Consider the following 16,992-nt stretch of genomic DNA (forward strand, 5'->3'; position numbering starts at 1 on the left):
AAGGAAAGTAGGGGCCCCAGATAGGCCTGGGCTCTCAGAGGCACTGCCTGCAACCACCCTGCCGGGTCGGCTGGGGCGTCAGTGAACTGCCACATCACCTGCTCCCAGCTCTTCAGCCAGGCCTCCCAGCCAGATGCCATCCCACCACTGGCTGGGTTATGGGGGGAATGGGAGTCCCTTCACTTGCCCCGGTGCCACCTACTCCAGACCCCCAGGCCCTCACTCTGCTCCCTCTCCCTCCAACTCGCCCTGGCTCCTGCCAGTGGCCCAGCTCCCCAGGGCAGAGACGAAGGACCCAGCTGCTGCAGGCTGCAGTTCTGCTGACAGCCACTCCGGGGCAGGCACAGCCCACACTCCCAAGGCAGCCAGCACTAGGCGCACTCAGGGGGCAGCCAGGACAGACAAGGAGGGCAGAGGGGGTGCAACAGGGGAGAGGGTTCCCAGTCTCAAAGGGAGGGGGCATGGGCTGTGGAGTCAGGTGGCCTCTGCACATTGCATTAGAATGACTTTGGGCCGGTAAGTGACTGGCCCAGAGCCCCGGGGCGCTCATCTGCAACACAGGGTGATCCCGCCCACCCCCAGGGCTGTAGAGGTGAAATGGCCTAAGATATGTGAAGCTCAGAGCCTGGCTTGAGGTCACCATAAGCTTGAGACAGAAGAGAGGCAGACAAGGGTGGAGGGAGCTTAGCAATGAGAGGCCCCAGGGCCAGCCTGGCTCATGTGGCTGATGCCAGAACACTCTGCCCTGGCCCCATTCCCACCCCAGCCCCAGCCCTGACCCCACTCCCACCCCAGCCTCAGCCCCAGCGCTGGCTGAAGAAACCTTACTTTGGGTGAGAAGGTTCTCCCTGCCTGGCCCAGGCCTGCTTCCTGGGCCCTCTGAAAGGGGAGGCACCCATGGACACAACCATCCCTGCACAGGCTGCATGGCTCCTTAGAACCCCCGTGCCTTTGGGACCAATGGCCTGGGTGAGGCAGGCAGGCCGGCCACCCAGCAGGCCTCCAGAGGCCATGCAGCTTAGTGCAGAGCGGGAGAGCCACACCTGGACACATTCCCAGAGCGGCAGGTACAGCGCCATCCTGCTACCACAGAAGGTGTCCATCACTTCTCAGAACACAACGCCGGCTTGCTTTCATTTGGTGCCAGTCCACACCCAGCAGTCTACCTGGGGTGGGGGGCACTGTTCCTGCCCAGCATCTCAACCCATCCGAGGTCAGGGGCTCCACCTAATTCCCCACCTCTGGGCACCGCTGGCCTAGGCCAGGCCCCAGGCAGGAGCCACATTTGGCTGTGGCAGGGGCAGGCCTTATCTCCCATGTCAGCATCAGGTGGGGAGGAAGAGGCTACAGATGGCCCTGAGTGGCCTTGGGCACCTTCTCGGGTCAGAGTCTCCGGGCGCTCCTCTGTAAACGAGGTGCTATCACAGCTTCTTCCCAGGCAGCTCCTCCCAGCCCTCTGCAAATCACTAAGCACATCCATGCACGAGAAGTGTTGAGCCACCATGACCAACAAGACACGCCTGGCACCTGCCCCCAGTGAACCACCCATCCAACAGGACCCCAGTTTGATGCACGGGGCAAGAGGGAAGGAGAGGGAACAAGCCAGACAGGTGGAGGAGCCCCAGGGAGCCGAGCCACTCTGCCCCAGCCATGGTGGCTCCTGCGCTCCCTCTATTTTGCTGTGGCTGTGGGCAGGTCACCCACCTCCCTGAGCTTCAGGCTCCCTGAGGGTACTGCGGGGACAAGTGATTCCTGCACTGGGTGCCAGATGAGATGACAGATGGCTTTGTGGAAGCATCCAGAGCTCTAACAAGGCGGGGTGCTGGGTCCCTGCAAGGAAGGTGACCTCAGGGAGGCAGCCATCCTCGCCCTGGTCACCTCCCTGCCTCGCTAGGAGCAGGAGGAGCTGTGCCCAGGACAGGCCCAAAGTCACGCTGAGGGCAGGAGGCTGGGGCTCCAGTCGGCCTGTCCGCCCCCAGGCAGAGAGGCTGTCTCCGGAGCAGCAGCCCAGGGCTGTGCAGTGTCAGGTTATATTTAGCCTGGTGGCGGCGACAGGAAGATGCAGCAGGAGCCGCTTCTGGCAGGGGGCCACCGTATCACTAACACAGCTCTCATGGGCAGCCAGGGGCCTAGGAAAGGCCAGGGACATTGCAGGCCCAGGGGACAGAGTTAGGGAGCCCGAGAGGCCAACCAGTGAATGAGACAGAGAGAGGGAGAGAGACAGAGACAGGGAGAGAGTGTGTGTGTGCGCGCGTGTGTGTGTGTGTGTGCTGAATGAGAGAGAGACCAGTCCTAAGCTCCTCCCTCCAGGATCTGGGAAATGCAGGGCAAGGTTGAGGGGCCCCAAGCTCAGACCCTGACCCCACAGAAGCAGCATCTCCAGACAGACTCCTCCACCACCCCTTCCAGCCTGAGACCCAGCCAGCAATCTATGGGATCATTTATAGGGTCTTGGGGTCCGCTGTAGTCATCTAGACCAATCCAAATCCACTGCATGTGGCATGCCTGAGCCATCTCTGCCCCGGACCACGGCAATGCCTCAGAAGATCTCTGTCCTCTAGCTTCTCTAAAGCTCTGTGGCCCGGCTCTGTCTCTCGGGCGGTGCACAAACTGGAAGTCCCACCCCCTGCCCTCCTGCTGAGAAGCCTGGGAAGGTGAAACAAGGGCACGCTGATGCCAGGAAGCAGCTCTCCACAGCTCCCTGCACAGGCGCATAAGTCCTGGGCAGTTGCGCCCCAGCTTCAGCCCTTCCCTCCTGCTCCCCATGGCCCCCACCCCTCTTCCCTCTAACTTCTCCCAGCCTTCTAGGATACCCTCTAGAAAGGTTTCCTTGACTGCTCTGTCTGATCCACATGGACACTGCTCTTGGAGAACTTGTCCAAACAATGCCCATCGTCTAGAAGGCCACTGTACACTGGCCGGGCTTCCCCGTCCATCCGAGTCAGAGCCCTGAGGCCAGGGTAGGACTGGCAGTTGCAGAAGAACTGAGGGTGGACTCAGGGGTGGTGATCTGCAGTCATGACAGGTGGGGACAGGCCATGTCCCCATCCTCTCAGTTCCCTTCCAGATACAGGGGCACAGCCCACCCTTTCACCACAGAATTTGCCCATTTCAAGCCCGTGGTGCCCTCCAGCCCAAGTCTGGACAGCAGACGGAGCAACCATGGGAATTAAGGTGCCTTTTGATGAAGCAAAATTCAACCTGGTCATCAGTTTTCATGGAACACAGAGGCTGAGCACCCAGGAACCCAAGGGAAGGCGGTGAAAGCAGGAACTGCACCAGGTGTGAGACTTCTGAGCCTCAGTCCCCTTCAGCCCCCCTTCACTGTGACCCCACACACAGCGTGCCACAGGGCAGTGACGGTGCACACAGCTGCCACTGTCCACCAGGGGACACTCTGGGGTCTCCTCTAGTGCGTGGTCTGTAGGCTTCTAGGTCTGTGCTCTGTCTTGGCTCCTAGCATACCCCAGAGAGCCTGGTAAGGCCTTGATAAAGCCCTGTCCCAATTCCAGCTCTGCCATGAGTCACAGCTTAAACCAAGAGTTATAATTCCTCATTGACTTGCCTCCCACCCCCCCATACACACACAGAGGACACTGTGAAGCACCAACAAACAAACACGAGTGCTAATGAAAAGCCCCCAAAAAGTCAGGTAGAACATTCGAGCATCAAAATACATGACGATGATCCAAACATAAACAGCGAAAACTGGCATTATTTGCAGATGACGGGGTCACTTGCCTAGAGACCCCCAAGAAATCAACAGATAAACAATTAGAACTAATTAGATCAGAGAGTTCAGCAAGGTTGCAAGATACAAGATCAGCCTGCAAAAATATAAAGCATTTTTCTACACAAGCAATTAGGAAATATAGTCAAAAACAGTATGTCTTTTACAATAGCAACAAAAACTCTTAAGTGTCCAGGAATTGACCAAGAAGACACAAGAACCCTGTTGGAGTTGGAGCAAAAGGGAACAAAACCTTAAACTAGCAAAAAATACAGAACTCATCTGGTAAATGGAGAGACAATCCAGGCTCTTGAGTGGGACAAATATAAAGGTGTCAGTTCTCCCCAAATGAATCTACAGAACCAAACTAATTCCAATCAAGAATCTCGTGGGTGTTTTCTTTCTGAGAATTCAATAAACTTTCTCTAAAGTTTATGAAGAAAAAGGGAGGCCAGGCGCGGTGGCTCATGTCTGTAATCGAGCACTTTGGGAGGCCAAGGTGGGCAGATCACCTGAGGTCAGGAGTTCGAGACCATCCTGGCCAATATGGAGAAACCCCGTCTCTACTAAAAATACAAAAATTAGCCAGATGTGGTGGTGCACACCTGTAATCCCAGCTACTCGGGAGGCTGAGACAGGAGAATCACTTGAACCCAAGAGGCAGAGGTTGCAGTGAGCCAAGATCATGCCACTGCACTCCAGCCTGGGCAAAAGAGTAAGATTCCATCTGAAAAAATAAGTTAATTAATAAATAAAGTTTATGAAGAACAAGGGAGATCCACAAATAGCTATGTCAGCCTTTAAAAAACATAATGAAGAGAGAGGATTTGCCTCAGCAGACGCTAAGACATACGGAAGGCTATAGGTTTTTGTTAAGCTATATCAATGCAAGAGCCAGTAAATAAATATTTGGAACAGAACAGAGAGCACAGGGACAGACTCATGGCTACGTGGGAGATTAACCTGATAAAGGCTGCCCCACAGTTCGGCGGAAAAGAACAGACTGTTTACAAGATGCGTTGGGAAAGTTGGCACATTACATGGAAAAAATAAAACTCGATCCCTACTTGATACCACATACGGGGTAGTCTCAGGATAGATTATAGACCTAACTGAGAACAGTAAAACAATTAAGAGAACAGAAGAAAATGGAGACCCTCTGCAGCCTGAGAAACTTCAAAAGTACAAACAAAGCTAAAAATCAATGAATTTGTTTGCATCAAAATTAAGTATCCTTGTTGGATACATTGAAGAGCGACTGAATGGGAGAAGATATTTGCAATATCTGTTTCCAGTTCAACAAGGAATTAAAATCTGGAATACACTGAATGTTTAACAGTATGCATTTGTATCTCTAGAGTACACAAGCAACTCCTGCAAATCAACAAGGACAAAAGACGGCGACATCAAAATTAAAATGAGCAAAGGACATAAGCAGGCAATTCACAGGAAAGTAAGTCCAAGAGGCTACCAGGCCTAAGAGATGCTCAGACTCAATAGAAATCAAAGGAATGCAAATTAAAGCAGCAAGAAATCACTTTCACCTATTAGATTGGCAAAATTTAGAAAGGTAGATAATGTCGAGAGTGGCCGAGATATGCGCGTATGGGAATCTCGAGCTCTGAGAAGGAGGGTGATGACAGGCATGGCAGTACTTAGTTAAGTGTCCACATGTCCTGCGATCCAGCAATTCCACTCCCGGGCGTGTATCCCACAGACTTCCTCACCCAAGTCCAGAAGGGACCGTGTCCAAGGATATTCACTACAGCCTCATTTACGGTGGCTGGGAGTTGGAGACATTGTGGGGTCCCTCCCTGGGAGAGTGGGTGGGTGAAGCGTGGCGGCCGCGTGCTAAAGAATACGCACCTACAGACTAGATGTCGAACAGCAACCCAGCTGGACTTAAAGCACATTCCCAAGTAAGAAAAGCGAACACCAAAATACAACATATAGCACAATATCATTTACATAAATTAAATCTATATGCATATATCCAGACAAAATACACATTTGCAAGAACATATGCAAGCAACACATTCACAGTAAGTACATTTGAACGGTTGCCTATGGGGAGGGTAATGAGACTGGAGAGTGAGATAAAAGGGAAAAGGAAAAAATAAAATGAAAGAGAAAGGAAAAAGCAATAACACAAATGCTGTGGTTTCAATTATTTGGGGGAGAGGCAGGACCCAGGGCCAGCAGCAGCCTGCGGGGAGGGAGCGGGAGAGGCAGGCAGCGTGCAGGATGGGGCACGGTGCACCGTAGGAGCAGGGGTGCTGAGGCCCTGAGTCAGGCTCATTTCCCACGATTGCAACAGCACGGGCTAGGAGCTGCAGCCACTTAGGTGACGCCCTGCTTCATGGCGAGGAGAATGAGCTCTGGCACTGCACGCTGCTTTGTGGGTGTCTGTCATCTCATTCCAGGAACACCCTCACACCCCAAAGTGCATCAGGGACAGGTGCTATGATCCCACTTAGCAAATGAGGAATGGAAGTTTACAGACCCCAGCTAAAATCCAAGTTTCCTGAGGCCCTGAGCCCATCATGCCCCAGAAGGGCTCTCTGGGGGCAAGAGAGCTGGTGCAGTGGCATTCCACGCTGGGCAGGGAGGGGACAGCTAGAGCTAGGCTCGGGTTCCCACTCAGGCACCCGCCAGCTGGGTAAACTTGGGCAAGTGCCTCAGCCTTTCTAAGCAAGAGCTTCCCTCCCGTAAAGTGACGGAGAGGAATCCTGCCTTTCACAAGGCCATGAGGACCACCTGCGGTAAAGCATAGTTCCCCAGTTTGCAAACTATAAAGTGCAGTCACAACTATAAAGTGCTGCTGGTCAAGTGGCATTACCCCCACCTCAGCTGTGCTCTCTGTGGCAGCTCTAAGACTCTGTCCCCCCACCCCATCCTCCTCAGTCCACCTCTGAGGGTGAAGAAGCTGGGAGCCCCCAGATGCCCCTGTGCCCCACAATGTCCTCCACACAAAGCAAGGCTAGAGGACTCCCAGACACAGCAAGTCTGTAACCAAGCTGGAAACTGCTGCCAAGTCACCTGACTCCCAGGGAAGGCTCCTGCAGCGCAGCACACTGCCCACCCCATTCATTCATTCATTCAGCAAACATGTGCCGAGCTCCCGCCGTGCACTGAGCACGCAGATACAACAGAGAACAAAGCAGATGGGCTGCTCTCCACCCACCTGGAGCTCAAGGCCTGGTGAGGAGAGAGGGACAGGGAACCTCCTCCAGTACTGCAGGAGGTGGAGGACCAAGGCTGCCTGGCTCCTAAGGTGTTTCTCATCCTGGATAAGCACCCAAAAAGGAGAGGGGTTTATCTGAGGCCAACCACAGGCCACAGCATAGAGATCTTTACGGGCAAGACTAGGGACATGGAGGGGACTTTAGGGGAGCACCCCACATTCATCACCTGTCCCAGCACCCCTCCCTCCTCTACTGACCCGGACTCCCATGACCGTCCTGCCCACGTCGGGAGGGAAGATCTGTTAAACTCCCTCACACTAAAGGGCTAAATACTTTCTGTCTCTATACTGCGAGGGGGCAATGAGAAAGAATGTGTTTTTAAAGAAAAAGGAGCATTCTAAACGCAGAAGTTCTCTAACGGAGGAGTTTCAGGAACCCTTCAGGGAAATACCAACACGTGAAGGGCTTTCTTGGAATCTCCAAAATCACCCCACCCAGGAAGCCACCTCTGGGGAGAAAAGAGGCCCAGTCTCCCCCCTCACACACCCCCAAGCTGGCCCTTCTGCTGCCCCATGGCCCCCCTCCCCAGAGCCCAAGGCCACCATCAAACTCTGCTCCCATCTCAGACAGCTCTTCGCAAATATTTACATAGCTCCTCTCCAGGGGCTGCAGAAGACGCAACACGGAGAAGCCGCCCTCCCGACGCTCTCCAGACCCCAGGTTGGGTCAAGGAGTGGCTAGCGCCCTTCAATTGTATCACGCCTGCCTCACCCCTGGAGCAGGACTGGGATAGGAAGACTGCAGCCCCGGCAGACCAGGACAGACAGCCGCAGCTCAGGAATGACCCCCGTGGAGCCCCTCCAACAGGCCTCTGATCCAGCTAGAGAAGGGAAAGGTGGAGGGAAGGTGCTGCAGGGCAAGAGGCAACTGGCTCGGAGGCAGGGCCCCCATAGACCCCCGCCTGCACCTGGCAGCCTTGCAGATTCTCCCATGCGGCCCTGTCTCCAGGTTCCACCAGGCCTTGGCCAGAAGGATAGGAACACCCCTGTCCCCACGATGAAGGGTGCTCCCCTGATAGCTTCAGTCCCACAGGGAAAGTTCTCCTGTGTCTAAGCCCCATCCTCTGGGATTGCTCTGGTCTGCCTCCTATCTCAAGACGACAAAACCCGCTTATGCACCAATCCCTGTCCCACCTGCCTTCCCAGCCTCAAGGCTCCCCTTCAAGGAAAAGTTTCTTCCACCCTCAGCTCAGACCTAGGGGGCTGAAAAGAAGCATAAAGCGGATGTCTGAGCTGGGGAGGGGTCAGTCATGAGGGAGAAGGTGAGGCGTGGTGGTGACAAGAGCAGGGCGTCTGATTTAAAGGAATGGGCACAGGAAGAGATGAAGAAGGCAAGGAAGACGACAAGACAGATGGCCTTGGGGGACGAAGAAGGGCAAGAGGCCCAGAGGAGTGGGGCTGATCACAGGAGGTACTGAGGATTTCAAGGCAGTCTGAGGTCTGAGGCCTGCAGGAGCACCGGGGAGGCTGGGGTCCAAGGCCGGGGACGGACCGAAGCCCGCTGAGCGTGGGGCCACCTCTGAGGCCCTGGGCACAGTGCACTGGGGAGCAGGCCTGGACAGCAGGTCCCCACCCCCTCCTAACAGCCGCAGCATCAGCTGTTGCAGTGGGGGGGGGGGGCCCCTCTGACCCTGTTACCATGGCAACCGGCCTGCAGCTGGAGTGGAGAAGCCAATAGACTCCTCTCCAGAGACACCACCGTCCCCACCCACGCACAAGCTCCCGGGGACACAGGGACATGGAGCCAGGCCAGGCCAGTCAGAGGTATGAGCAGCCAGACAGAGCCTTCCAGATAGAGGCTTCGAGGGGTGGGGGACAATGGGAGAGAGGGAGAGAGGCAAGGAGCAAGGTTCCGGGGAGCTGAGGCGAGGGAAGAAGACAGGCGGAGGCACCAGAGAGGAGATAAAGACCAAGGGACAGAGAGTCAGCCAGGCAGGCAGAAGACAAAGGCAGGGAGATGTGGGGAGTGAGAGGAGCCGAGAAGGTGGGCACAGTCAGGCTGGCTGAGCACGGTGGCAGGGAAGCAGGGAGCAGAGGCAGGAACAAAGAGCAGAGAGGATGCAGGGGGACAGAGAGAAGGGACTCTGTGAGGACTGGCAGAGGAGGAGCCACAGCCCCCATGGCGATGTGGGAGCACAGGTGTGGACCCAGCCAGCACCTGCTGCCCAGGGTGCCTCCCCAGGGCCTTGCGGGATATTACCGCCAGCCAGCCTCACACCACCGGACTCTGCCCCCAATTCCACCTTAATCCCGGGCCTGACTTCAAGGGGCACAGGGCCAGTGAGCCCCAGGCACCTCGTGTCTCTCCCTTCAGCCCACAGTCCCCCAGTCTAGCCTCCCCACCTCCCAGCAGTCCCAGCAACTAAATAATGGGGTTGTCTGGCTCCAGGCCCTGACACTGCGCAGAGCAAGGCTAGAGGCACCAACACAGCACAGCTGTCCACGGCGGCGCCTGCCAGCAGAAGGCTCCACCTCCTGCCCAGCTCCCCCCACCCAAGGCTGGCCCAGGCAGAGACCCTGAGAAAGGCCTGGACAGAAACAAGGGGTGGCACAGGCATTCATCACCTCCGCCTCCCTACCGGGCCCATGTGTGAGTACACACACAGGCACACACACACGCAGCCCAAGCCAGGTCCCGGGGATCACAGGAGGGACTGAGCGTTTCAAGGCAGAAGAAGCGGAGGCTGAGGAAATCTGTCTGCATCACCCCAGGCCTAGAATGCCAGGATACATGGGGTCCTAGGTGGCCGAGTTCCAGGCCAGCCTGTTGGCCAACAGGAGACACCTGAGCCCCAGGGAAACTAGGTGAGAGTGAAGAAAGGGACAGACAGAGATTGCTGGCACAGAGTTTTCTGGGTCACAGCTCCATTTTTTGGAGTCGTAACCTGGAGAGGGGACAAGTTTGAACTTGGGCTGGGGATCTGGGTTCTAATCCCACTCCTTCCACTGATTCACTGGTCATCAGACCTCTGCTTCTCCGTCCTTCCACCTGCAACTCCAATGGGTTGGATTAGGTGATCCCACAATAACTCCTCTGCAGAAGGGGGCCCATGGCCATCCTCTCCAGAAGGGGCCAGCCTAGACTGGGAGGGAGGGCCAGCTCTACCTAAGAGCACTCCACACATACCACAGCCAAAGGAAAGAGCCCTCAGCCTCTGCTGCCAAGAGGCCAAATCCCCAGCACAGCTACATCGTAGTGGGACTGGCACTGTGTTTACAGAGCATGGCCCGTTGCAGGCACTCTCTATGAAAGCTCAGCACCCTTGTGAAGGTCCGATGCGAGGCACGTTATCCCACAAGTAGAAACAGGCCCAGGGAAGTCAACCAACTTGTCCAGTAGTATATAATTTCCAGCACTGTCTTAGACACAAACCCAGGACTTACGGATTCGTATTCTCTTCACTACATCTGTGGTTGGCAAACTTTTAAAATAAAATTTCATGTGAGATAATGTACAGCACACAGATAGACCTGCAACTATCTGGTGTCATTTTCAATATATGACAGACAGAACAGAGCGCACAGGACTCTGGTCAGACAGATGTGGGCTCCGTTCCCAACTGCTATTTTCTAGCTGTGTGACTGTGTGAACTTCAGTTTCTTCATCCCCCAAAATGAAGACAACAGTAGTGTCTACCTCCCTGGGTTGTGAAGAGTGCCTGAGATAAGAGTAGTAAAGCATTTGGCCCAGTGTCTAGCCCCTAGAAACCATCCACTGCCTTCAGGGTTTGAGTCTAATCTCACAGCCCCTGCCTCCTGCCAGTTAGAACCCTGATTTGCTGTGAGCAAACCTTCTTCCACAGGGTGCAGGGACCATGCCCCCTCTAGTGCCATCCAGTGATGCCACAGACTGTGCAAGCCTGCAAAAGCACAGCCTGGAGGATGCAAGGCTTTGCAGAGCCACCCCAGCCAACCCTGAGCACACAGGGCTGGCACATGGGGCTGGCTGGCCTGGTCCCAAACAGAAAGCAGTGCATGCTCACTGTCTACAGCAGACAAGCTCCCTGAGGGCAGGAGCCTCATCTGTCCTGCCCATCTCCAAGAGCCTAGAGCCTGCCAGGCTCACAAGGGTTGAGTAAATGCTTATGGGACACACGCTAGGAAGCAGCAAGGTTTGCACGCATTCCAGAGCCGCCTCTGCAGCCGGATTCCGCCCACAGGACCCCAGTCCTCCTGCTCTGCCCGCCCTGACCAGAGCCCACCCCAACAGGGCATTCACGGTGTGGGAGCAGCCCCATCCCGGGCTCTGTTTATCCGCTCTCCGGAAGCCCAGAGCAGCTGTGCTGGGAGGCGGTGGCTGAGTAAAGACACCTGGCGCAGGAGAGGGTTGCAGGGCGGGGCGCTCGACAGCGGAGACAAAGGGAACTGAGGTTGCGGGGAGAGGCACTCACCTCCCCCAGGTGCTGTTGAAGCGCAGGGCAGGAGGGGGGCAGCAGAGAGAGCCAGAGTCCTGCAGCCCTCCTGTCCCTCCGCGACATCTCCCAGACCTGTCACCTGGCAGCAACTGCCCTAAGGTAGCTAGGGGCCTGTGCCCGGAGGTCAGCGCCCAACTGCCAGCCTGACCTTTGACCTCCATCCACGCACGTACCTGCCATCCCAGCTCGGTCTAACTCTAGTCCAACTTGCTCTAGGTGCCCACACCTGCCCAGGGAAAAAAAGGACCAGAGGAGCCAGACCCACAGCCTAGCAACTCCTTTGCCCTCCTGAAAACCATCTCAGCAGAGCGAGGTGCAGGCCCCGGAACCGCGCCTCCCACAGGCACACCGCAGGGCCCCCGCCCGCGTCACACCTCCACAGAACCCTGCCCGGGCTCGGGGCGTTCTCCAGCCGCCCCCACACCCCTACGCACCCTGCCCCTCGCCGTGGTCCCGCCCCTCTTGACCCCGCCCCTCGTCGTGGCCCCGCCCCGGCCCGCGCCTACCATCTTTCCGGTAGAAGGCGATCTCCACTTTGCGCTCCTCGGCGCCCAGCAGTGCCTGCGCGATCTGCGCGGCAGCTCGGCGCTGCGTGCGCGGCCCGTGCAGGAAGTCGCAGGTGCAGGGTCGCTGCATCACCTCGGCCCGCGAGTAGCCGCACAGCTCGCAGAAGCCGTCGTTGCAGTAGATGACGGCGCAGTTCTCCACCCGAGCGTTGGCGATGATGAACTTACGGCCTGGGGGGCGGGGAGGAGAGTGCGCGTGAGCGGGGACCCCAGCCGCGGGGACTCCCAGCCCTTCCCCACATTCTCCACTCACACAGCCGCCCGGGGACTCCCCGCCACAGGAAGCATGGCTGGGACTGGGGTCCCCAGCAGGGGGCGAACGCAGCTGTGCGTGTGCCCCAATACAGGTGCCTGGCCGGCCCGGCCGCGCGGCGCGCCCCCTCCTCCGCCTGGCCCGCGGGCTGGCTGCGTGGCTTCCCCCGGGCAGGCCGCCAGCAGCCCGCCGCCTCCTCCATGCCCGAGGCTGAGGCCAGCCTGGCGGGTGTCAGCAACGCGTGTCAGCAGCCGCGGCGGAGGGATAAACACTGGGCCTAGAGAGGGAGCTTGGGAAAGGCCAGAGATGGCGGCCAGGATTCCCTTTGCACCGGCTCTCTGGATTCTGCTTTTAATTTCCCTGCTCTCCAGACTGGGGGGCGCTCCCTGAGCCACTCCTTATCCTGAGGCTCCCTAGGAAATCACTCCTCAATTATCTAAGGATCCTACCAGGTCAGTACCCCCTAGAACTTCTGCAGACTACCCCCCGCCCCAAGGGCAGTCAGAAGCTGAAGGGTGGGTGTGCCAGAGAGGATGAGGGAAGTTACACGTTGAACACCTAGGACGCTGCATCTCATTAGGTCCTCTGACAACCCCATACGGTAGGTGTCATTATCCTCCTTTTATAGATGAAGAAACTAAGGCTCCAGAGAAGTTCGGCACCATGCCCAAGTCTTGCAGCTTGTAAATGACAGAGCCAGCTTTTGAACCTTGGTCTGGCAGAGGCAGAAGAATAAGCTGAGGGTCACAGGCAGAAGCCCAAGGTCATAGGAAGCAAAGAGAGGGACCTGCAGCTCCAAACCCTGGAAACACCTGGAGCCTGGGAGGGGCCTGAGACTTTGGCCCCACTTGTACGAAAACAGACCCAAGAAAAGGGACCTGCCCAGGGATGTGAGGCCTTCCTCAGTTTGGCCTCATCCTGGATGAGCACACCCATGGTTCCATTTCGGCCAGACTTGGCTTCCCGACTCCAGGCCTGCCCAGAGAGCCAGGCTGGCAAGTGAGCAGCAGGCAGGCAGCAGCCTCACTTGTGCCAGGCAAGATGCTCCTGGGATAAGAGCTTTTTACAAACAGAAGTTTCCGGCCACTTTGGCCTTTAATGCTGGGGCTCTCAGTAGCAGTTGGAATTCTCCCCTTCCCCTCCCCTCCCCAGCAGGCATAGCCCTCAGGTTGCAGCCCTAGGCAATCCTGCGTGCAAGGCTGGGCTGCAGCAGGGCACCCTGAGATAGGCCCAGGCCATCGGGACTTGGCCTCCTCCCACCTTTCTCGATTCTCCCTTCCACTGGCCGCCGGAAAGTTGCCTTTTGGAACTGGGTCATCTTTTGGCCAGTTCCCAAGGCCCCCCAGTCCTCCCAGGCAGCCATCAATTCCAGGAGTCAAGGCTTCCTGTCACCTGAAAAGACCCCCTAACTCGGCCTCCAGCTCTGCCCCAGTCCAAGGCAGTCCAGAGGCCCAGCCACACACCCCAGCTTCATAGAAGAAAAACCACCCCTTGTCCTCTCTCCCAGGCCTGGGAGAGAACAGCAAGTTTCTTCGAAGGCATGCCGCACCCCCCCACACACCCTTCACGGAGATCCTGGAATACAGGGATGGGACAGAAAGCCTGCCCCTCCTCCACAGACCTGGAAACTGAGACCCAAAGAGGGAAGAGTCACTCAAGGTCACATGGCAGTCAGTGGCAAAGGTAGGGCTAGAAGCCAGCACCCCCCCACATCCATCGCAGCCTCCCCATGGGCCCGCCCACAGCCTCCCCCTGGGCCCACCCCCACCTCTCAGGGAGGCCCTCAACCAGTGTCACTGTCTCCACCCCCTCAGGATCATCTTGTTCCTTCGCTTCACACAATACTGACCATTGGACTGACCCCTCCTTCCCCCAACCACCGTTACAAGCACGCGTTGTCCTGTGCTCACAGGGTCATGGGCAAGGAATGTCATCCTCTCCCAACTCCCAGGGCCCTTGGCAGTCACACCCACTGTGGCTCATGCAGCCTTAGGGACAGGCACATGAATGCTGCTTGGGTGCAAACCCACACCCAGGACATTTGCCTAATCTGGGACCCTTCTAGAAGCCTCCCTACCAGGCAGGCATTAGGGGTGCTGTACTCCCGGTCCCCATAAGGGAATTAGGTGACAGTGCCCAGGGCAAGAAAACCCACAACGAGGGGGTACCACAGGGAGCTGCTTACCCTCAAAGCCCAGCTCTAGCCCCAGGACACACTGCCTCCACAGAGCCCACAAGCTTGCAACCTTGTCAAAGACACCTCCCCACCGCCCATACAGGGTCTAACTCACGGGTGACACATGGGCTCAGGGTCATATACACACGGCATACACAAGAAGAGATTATGGGCTGACCCTGCATCCACGGCTTTTCAGTCCCTCAGGCACAACACAGTCAAGATCTGGCAAGATCAGTGTGCGCGCTGGACTCTCGGGATCCCAGGGTTTGGGTCATACACACTCTTATGCCCTTGCACACAGCCCCATCCACGTCCAGGCACCCAGAGTTGGGGACACCTGCACACTCCATCCCACATCCCTTCCCTGCACACTCAGCGTGTCACACACACTCCGATCCCAAAAGCCTGAGCTGAGTTTCCCGCCCCAAGCCCCAACCCCAAACCCTTTGGCCCGGTGCCCACGGCCCCGGTGCACCAAGCCTTGCCCCCGCCGCCCCCTCGCCAAAGCGTGGGGCCCACCAGGCCCCATTGACTCGCACTTGGCGACGCACACGGCCCGGGCACGCCCCCCCATCCACACTCGGAAGAGCTCGGCCCGCCCCCAGAGCCCCCTCCCCGCTCAGCCCCCTCCCCCACTCACTCTGGCCCTCAAACTTGCGGATGATGGTGTCCAGGAAGGTGTTCTGCGGCGCGACGTGGCCCCTCCGCACCGGCATCCTGAGCCCATGGGCGGGCCAGGCGGGCCCCCACCCACCCCGGCCCGGCCCGGCCCAGCACTAGGCTTCGGGTGGCCCGGCCGGGCCGTAGTCCCCGCACCCTGCGGCCAAGCCGAGCACGGGCGGGGCCAAGACTGGACTGCGGGCGCCGGGTCCTCGCTCGGCTCCCGGCTCCCCGCTCCGGACCCCGGGCCCGGCCTGGAGCCGCCTGAGCACGAGCCGCCCGCCGCCGGCACACCTGTCTGCCGGCCCCCGCCGAGCCGCGGGGCCCGCTCCGCCGCGTCCCCGCGCTGCGCTCCGCCCGCCCGAGCCCCGGGCTCCTGGCTCCCGCCCGCCGCCGCGCCAACAGCCGCTCCAGCGCCCGCGGCTCGGGCAGCGCCTGCGGCTCGGCCCGGCCGCGGAAGGGTTAATGCGGCGCGCGCCCCTCCGGCTCCGGCCCCCGCCTCCCGGCCCCCTCCCGCCTGCGGCGCGCCCGCAGCGCCGCCCTCTTCCCCCCTCCCCGCCCCACCGCGCGCGCCCGCCCTTCCCATTGGCTGAGCCGCGCCGAGTGCTCCCCCAGCGCCAGCCCCTCGCTCTGCCTAGGAGCCCCCGGGACTCGCGCGCCCAGAAGAGGGGGAAGGGACCCTTAGGCAGGGGGAACCGTGAGGACAGGTGCCATGGCCGGCTTGTAGGCGGCCGGGAGGGGGGAAGGGATTCCACGCCCCCCCCCAGATTAGCGGCTAAGAAACCTGATTTGAAGGGAAACGGCGGTTCCTTATGCCCTGGTTCTCCACCACGCCGAGCACTGGCTTGGTATACACAGCATGCGCTCAGTGCCTACTGTGGGTGACCGGGGCAAGGCCTGGGCCCTCGAAGACGAGCCCGGGGTCAAGAGAGACCCTGGAAATAGGAAAAGCAAGACAATCTGGAGGCCCCAGACCAGCAGAGATCTGAAATAAGGGAGGGTGAAACTTAGAAGGGGCACGCCCCCTGCCCCAACACACACACACACATACACACACACACACACACACACAGAGAGAGAGAGAGAGAGAGAGAGCCCTCTGTGGGGCTCTGCATAGGAGCTGCACAGAGAGGGACATTCTGACAGCAGTTGCGGCCTCCTAGCTTCAGGATCAAAGAGAGATCCCTGAGCGCGAGGTTCCAACCGGGGGATCCCCGTGTGCGAGCGGCCCGCCCTCCCCCGGCAGCCCGGGGCCAGCCTTGCACGCCCAATCGGCGGGCTCGGGGCCCTGCGGCGGCTGCCGCGGCCCAGCCCCTCGGAAAGCCCTGTCCTAGCCGCAGGCCCCTCCCCCCGGCCAGCTGGCTCGCTCCAGCTGCGGCTCCCTTATTTAGGCAAGGAGGCCTAGGGATGCTCAAGGGCAGGCGGGGTGTCTGCCCGCCGCCTGCTCATCGCCTGCATGGGTCTGAGTGAGGGTCTCCGGGCGCAGTGTCCTCGGACTTAGCAGTCAGGCAGCGCCCCGGGAAGGCCAGGGCGGGGAGGCGAGTGTTGACAGCTGAGTGGGCGGGCGGGGAGGGAGGAGTCGCAGCTGAACAGCCGAGGGTCCCCTCCCTGCAGCCGGATCAGAGAACTGTCTAGATGGATGGGGCCATGTGGGGGCTCCTGAGGGCTTGCAGCTGCCTCTGTCCTTGGAGCAGGGGCTGGGTCTTGTCACCAGCGAGAACCGTCATGGGGGGAGGGGAAGAACAAAGGGCAGGGAAGGAAGCGGAGTCCCGAAGGAGGAAGGCGCAGAAAGAACTGTCGTGATGAGACCACCCTACCCGGACTCTCACCTTCCACCCAGGAGCAAAAAGATGCAAACACTGGGGCCAAATGGGGCCACTGGCCAGCAGATGACACTCTTTTTTATTTGCTGGTGGGTGGGCAGTGACTCAGGGAGGCAGCCAGT

At 58.6% G+C, this 16,992-nt stretch overlaps 1 protein-coding gene across 5 annotated transcripts in view; it reads right to left on the reverse strand.

The window, feature by feature from the left end:
* The window catches only part of KCNH2 (potassium voltage-gated channel subfamily H member 2), a 33,414-nt gene extending 17,902 nt beyond the window's left edge, over positions 1-15,512 (reverse strand). Inside the window, exons 1-2 of one of the 5 annotated variants that reach the window (XM_054495687.2) lie at positions 15,028-15,512; positions 11,896-12,126 (exon numbers count right to left, since the gene is read on the reverse strand). In XM_054495687.2, the coding sequence (XP_054351662.1) occupies positions 11,896-12,126; positions 15,028-15,103 (307 nt within the window). In that variant the 5' untranslated portion in view covers positions 15,104-15,512. Of the gene's footprint in view, positions 1-11,895; positions 12,127-12,208; positions 13,931-15,027 lie in introns of those variants that run through there. The other 4 variants (XM_054495686.2, XM_054495685.2, XM_054495688.2 and 1 more) reach the window with 4 other exon arrangements.
* Between the last annotated feature and the right edge of the window lie 1,480 nt (positions 15,513-16,992).

This window comes from Pongo pygmaeus, chromosome 6 (genome assembly GCF_028885625.2).
Source record: "Pongo pygmaeus isolate AG05252 chromosome 6, NHGRI_mPonPyg2-v2.0_pri, whole genome shotgun sequence".
Taxonomy (NCBI): domain Eukaryota; kingdom Metazoa; phylum Chordata; class Mammalia; order Primates; family Hominidae; genus Pongo; species Pongo pygmaeus.